The sequence below is a fragment of the Tenrec ecaudatus genome, chromosome 1, assembly GCF_050624435.1.
Source record: "Tenrec ecaudatus isolate mTenEca1 chromosome 1, mTenEca1.hap1, whole genome shotgun sequence".
Taxonomy (NCBI): domain Eukaryota; kingdom Metazoa; phylum Chordata; class Mammalia; order Afrosoricida; family Tenrecidae; genus Tenrec; species Tenrec ecaudatus.
The window spans coordinates 58,677,910-58,683,872 of NC_134530.1; the positions used below are offsets into that span (position 1 = coordinate 58,677,910).

Here is a 5,963-nt window from a genome sequence, read left to right on the forward strand (position 1 = left end):
ATGTACCATCACAAGATCCAGTAAGAGGAAGCACCAACAGAAAGTAAAACAATAGCTACAACAGCAACAACACACACACACATAAACATACGAATAGTTCAGGGTCTGTTTGTTTTCCTTCTCAGGTGCTTTCCACTCAAGTCTGATGGGGTGCCATGCCCTGGCACCTCCTCTATCCCTGGGGATTTCATTGCTCTGTTTCCCCCGATGCTCAGCTGCATGCCCCCAGGGGCTGGCTTCGGTGTGGTGAGCTCCTGGCAGGCACAATTCCCACAGTGTGTCTCTAGTGTTGTCCCCAATGGTGCTGTGGGTCAATGAGGAATCCTGTGTCCCATGGTGAGCCTGGCCCTGTGGTCATCTCTGTGCATTGCTGTTCTGAACAGGAACATTAGTCTTCAGGGGTTGGTGAGCCAGAATGTGCTTCACTCTTTTTTATTTCCCCCTATGTCCCCTCGTTGGCTCCTGTGTGCTCTGAGCAGACCAGTCCCTCTTCCCCTTTTCTTGAGCTGTAGTGTCAGTGCTGTCCTCCGAAGCGAATTCTTCTTGGGGGGAGCCTCGGGCCTCTCTGTCGGTTCCCTGCTTCATGTCAGTGTGTTGCCTTCTTGTCTTGGAGCTCCGGGTTGAAGTCTTGTCTCTCTTTCCCTGTGGAAACACGATCAACACCCTCCCCCTGTGTGGGTTAGTGCCCTGTTCCCCGGCTACCCATACCTTTGAGTTTGGCTTTTTGGGGTTGGTGCTTCCACGCTTCGCAGCCCACTACAGATGTGGGACCCCGAATGGCAGGTTCCCCGTCTCCCCGGCCCCTCTCCATCCCTGCTGCCCCTCTGGTCAGTCAGTGGTCGATCAGCAAGCACCGGCTGTAACCTTCCAGAAGCACCTCTTCTCTACATTGGGACCGTGAGCATTTACCGTCTGAAATGGCGACTGGAAACAGAGCGCAAGGAAGGGGAATTAGCACAGCACCCCCAACTCGCAGCGCCCTCTCCAGACCCCTTCCTAGATAAACAGTCGGATCCCAGAGTCCGCCCCGCCCCGCCCCGCCCCTCCCGTGTATCTTTCCAGCGGCCCCGCAGCCCTCCGCTGGCCGCGGCTTCCTGCCCCAACCCCGCCCCTCGGCGCTATTTAAGGCGTCCGCCGCCGCCAGGGCTCCCACGGGCGCTGCGCCTGGCGATCGCGCGCATCCTCTCCCGCACTGGGGCGGGCGGCTGGGCACAGGGAAGGTGAGTCTGCGGACAAGGCCAGGGACGAGGTGCACCTGCCAACGGCGGGGCCGGGCGGGGTCTGCGGGGCCGGGGCACTGGGGGTGCGTGCCTGAGCCTGACCTCTGGCCTCCTCTGCGCATTTTCTACCGCCTTTCCTTGACGCCTGAGCCTTGGGGCAACTCTAAGAAGTAGGCATAGTATTGCTTCCGTTTTCCAGGAGAGGAGACCCAGGCTCTTAGAGGTCGGCTGTTAGTGAGGAGCAGGGTGGGAATCATTCTCTCTCCCATTCCATCCTCGAAGCTCCGGGGGGAGGGGGGAGGGGAGTCAGTGGCCTGTGCCTTCGATGGCAAAGGCAGTCACCCCCCTCTCACCCCCACCGAGAGTCTCACACTTGGCAGCAACAGCTTTGGGCAGGGGGGTGATTGGAGGAGGGGTTGGGCCAGTGTCTAGATGGTCATGATTGCTGACAGTTGGAGCTGACGGAGCTCTGTCGCTTCTACACCTTCTAAGACCCCTCCCATCTCATCCCCAACTACATTTAGAACGGAGCCAACTGAGCTATGAGAGCTGGGGTGGGGGATCCCTAGAAAACTAGCAACGTCCACTTCTCCCTGGCCTGGGCGGACACAGGACAGACATAGCTGTGGGACCCTGGCAGAAACCCCAAACCAAACTAACTGCCATCAAGTCCATGCTGACTCATTGGGACTCTATGGGACAAGGTAGAACTGCCCCCGTGAGTCACCAAGACTGTAGCTCTTTACAGCAGTAGAAAACCTGCCTTCCTCCCCAGGAGTAGCTGGTGGTTTCCAACTGGTGACCTGGCGATTAGCTACCCAAAACTTAATCACTAGCTACCCTGGATAAGTTCCCCCAAGGCACGGGCATCCTACTCCGGGTCCCTTGGGTGGTGTTTATCCTGAGGCTGTCTGCCTGGGGAAAGGAGGACACAGGTGGGGCCAGACAGGTCCCTCCACCCTACCCCTGCCATGCCGCAGGAGAGGACACCAAGAGCTCAGCGCCCATCACCCCCAAATTTGCTTTGGTTTCTGGTTAGGGTCCTGAGTGTCAGCCCCAAGCTAGCCTATTCCTCCCTGCCTGCATTTTGGTTTCCTGTAGGCTGAATGAGCTGGCCCTGAAGGCTGGTGACTGGGTCCCCCTAACGCTGGCTGCTCCCTGTCTCCTGGCAGACTATAAGACCCTGGAGCAATGGGCGACTGGGGCTTCCTGGAGAAACTGCTGGACCAGGTCCAGGAGCACTCGACCGTGGTGGGCAAGATCTGGCTGACGGTGCTCTTCATCTTCCGAATTCTCATCCTCGGCCTGGCGGGGGAGTCGGTGTGGGGCGATGAGCAGTCAGACTTCCTGTGTAACACGGCCCAGCCGGGCTGCACCAACGTCTGCTATGACCTGGCCTTCCCCATCTCCCACATCCGCTATTGGGTGCTGCAGTTCCTCTTCGTCAGCACGCCCACCCTGATCTACCTGAGCCATGTCATCTACCTGTCTCGGCGGGAAGAGCGGCTGCGGCAGAAGGAGGAAGAGCTGCGGGCCCTGCCGGACATGGACCCCCAAGAGGAGCAAGCCCTGGCCGCCATAGAGCGTAAGGTGGCCAGGATCTCTAGGACCAAGGACGGGCGCCTAAAGATCCGGGGCGCACTCATGGGCACCTACCTTGTGAGCGTGCTGTTCAAGACTATACTGGAGGCGGGGTTCCTCTATGGTCAGTGGCGCCTCTATGGCTGGATGATGAGCCCCTTGTTCGTGTGCCATCGCGACCCTTGCCCCCACCCCGTGGACTGTTATGTCTCGCGCCCCACGGAGAAGACCATCTTCATCATCTTCATGGTGGTGGTCGGACTCATCTCCCTGGTGCTCAACCTGCTGGAGCTGGTGTACTTGCTGGGCCGCTGCCTCCACCTGAAGAGGAAGGCGAGTCGGCACCAGGAGGCCCCCCCAGCCAAGGGCATTTCCTTGGACCCTTGCACTGAGCAGGCATTCTTCTACTTCCCCATAGGCGAGGGGCCCACGTCCCCACCGTGCCCCACGTACCAAGGGCTCTCGTCCAGTGAGCAGAACTGGGCCAATATAAACATGGAGGAGAGACTGGCTTCTACTAGGCCACCCCTTTGCTTGAACCCACCCCCTCAGAGCGGCAGGAAACTCCCCAGCCACCCCAAGAGCTCTGCATCCAAGAAGCAGTATGTGTAGGAGCCTGGGGCTTACCTCATCCAACGGGGGGGCCTGGGAAGTCGGCTTCCTTGAAGACTCTACAGAGAAGGCTGGGACTGGGCGCCTCGATGCAGGTTGGCTCTGAGATTCTGGGACCAAAGGACACCCTGACTTGGGCTCCAGGTCGTGCTTGACCCAAGCTCAGGCAGAGCTAGCTAAACTAAGGGTGCTCCTGGGCCCTCTGGCCTGTTCCCCTTGTGCTGAGGGTTCCCCAAACCACAGGCTCTACTTCCACCCTTGTGGAAGAGTCACCTCAGCCCAGGTGGTCCCCACACCCAGGGCTGCTGGGTCAGCCTTAATCAAGCAGATAGAGCCAGCCTGTGCTGGCAGGGGTGGGGAGGTGATGGGGGAAGGCCAGAGGCCTGAAACTGGCCCTGTCAGAAAGACTGGGGTCTTGTGCTCATCACTCCTTCCCAGTTCCGCTGTTTATGCTTCTAAAATAAACAGACTTGAGCACAAGCTGGGTGTGTGTTCATGCTGTCGGGATGTGCCTTGGGGTACGGGGCAGGGGGTAGTTACTTTGCCCAGGCTTCCTTTTCTTTTTGGTCCTGCATAACTTCTTCAATCTCCGACCCCCCAGCTCCAGCCAGCACCTCCAACTCTCAAAGGCTCACATTCCACCTCTATGCAATCCTGAGTCCCCCACCCTCCACCTTTGAGTGTCTCAAGCAACACTCTAGTCCCTTCCTCCCTGCTGCCCAGTCACCTGCTCTCTCCTCGGTGGCCAGGGCAGCGCCTTCCCCAAGCTGACCAGGCCTGTCTAGGACCAACCGTGCTACCCCTGAAATGTGCTCAGCCTGCCATCTGCTGCCCACGTCCTCCACAGCCCTGTTTAAATGGGCCCTACACCCCTACCCCACCTCATCCGAACCTTGGGTATTTGAGAAGAGGGTGTTCCCATCACTGTCTCTTCTTACCTTTGGGCTTCTTGGCCTGCCCCACAGAGAAAGCACCTCAGAGGGCCGGCTTTGTGCCTCCTTCCCATACACTTAGAACTCAGAACTGTGGCACCTGGATGGTGCAAATAGTTCATGCCTTCGGCTGCTAACCCAAAGGTGGGAGGTTCGAGTCCACCCAGAGGAACTTCAGAAGCAGGCCAGGCAATCAACTTCTGAAAAATCAACCTCTGGAAGCCCTGTGAGCACAGCTCTAATCCATGAGCTATTTGGAATGGACTTACAGAATTGAAACTGTCTTTTTTTTTTCCCTAATCATTTTTTTTCTTTTCTTTTTTTACATTTTATTGGGGGCTCATACAACTCTTATCACAATCCACACATATACATACATCAATTGTATAAAGCACATCCATACATTCTTTTCCCTAATCACTCTCAAAGCATTTGCTCTCCACTTAATCCCTCCGCATCAGGTCCTCTTTTTTTTCCCCCCTCCCTCCCTGCTCCCCCCTCCCTCATGAGCCCTTGATAATCCACAGATTGTTATTTTGTCATATCTTGCCCTATCCGGAGTCTCCCTTCCCCCCCTTCTCTGCCGTCTATCTCCCTGGGAGGAGGTCACATGTGGATCCTTGTAATCAGTTCCCCCTTTCCAACCCCCTCACCCTCTACTCTCCCAGCATCTTATAGTGAAGTGGAGAGGGAGTCTGGGGAAGAAAGCGAATGTTGCCTAAAATTGGACTTGAATTGGTCCTCAAAGATGGATGGGAATTGGCCATGGAGGGGTGGATGATAGTGAGTATCCCAGCAAGGAGTTCTGCAAAGCCCTGGACTGGAGGAAGGAGTAGCCATTGCTAAGGGATGCTCAGGGCCTGACGGGCCATCTAGGATGCAGGTGAATGAGCCCAGTGGTGATCAAGATGGTCTTCCAGGTGGAATAGTGTCCCAGGTAAGCGAGAGCACCCAAGTAGTGGTGCCCAGAGGGTGAGCTAGTTGTCTTTCCCTCCCTGGAGGATCTTAGATCGGAGTTGGAGGAGGGGCCAGCTCTCTGTCTCCTGTAAGCCACAATATCACTGCAGCAGGTTGACAACTTGACCTGCCCCCACCAGGACAGACCTCCAAAGAACCAGCTCCATATGTCACCCCCAGAACTCTCTCCCTCTCCCCTCCCTCACTGCTTCCCCATCAGGTCCGAAGGCTCAGCCCGAGAAGTTAAGGCCTCTCATGCGTCCAGCCTCCATTCCCACTGTTCCCTCTGAGTCAGTCCTAAAGACCCAACCAGGCAGCCACATCGCTGCTCCCCATAGTCACCCTTTGCCAGCCTGGAGTGCCCCCACACACACTGAACACTGCCAACCCTCTAAACACCGTGCTCTCTGGAAAGGGCAGAGGAAAGAGCCCAAAGAGCTTTGACATTAGAGGATCCTAAATTGAAATACTGCTTCCAACCTGCACAAAGCATGTGGTCTTCAGCGGATCGTTTCTTCTTTGTGTCAGTTTCCTCCTCTGTAAAATAGCATCGACTGCTTCACATGTAAGTGGGGGAAGGGGTGGGAAAATGATTTTTAGAATGTAATTTTATTAATGTATCTGGTTCATAATAATCATAGAACTGTCTGCCTGCCCCCTC

At 56.3% G+C, this 5,963-nt stretch overlaps 1 protein-coding gene across 1 annotated transcript; it reads left to right on the forward strand.

The window, feature by feature from the left end:
• Nucleotides 1–2,411: 2,411 nt before the first annotated feature.
• On the forward strand, nt 2,412–3,413 carry GJA4 (gap junction protein alpha 4). The gene has a single exon (XM_075539073.1). The coding sequence runs from the start codon at nt 2,412–2,414 to the stop codon at nt 3,411–3,413; it is 1,002 nt and encodes a 333-aa protein (XP_075395188.1).
• Nucleotides 3,414–5,963: the final 2,550 nt, after the last annotated feature.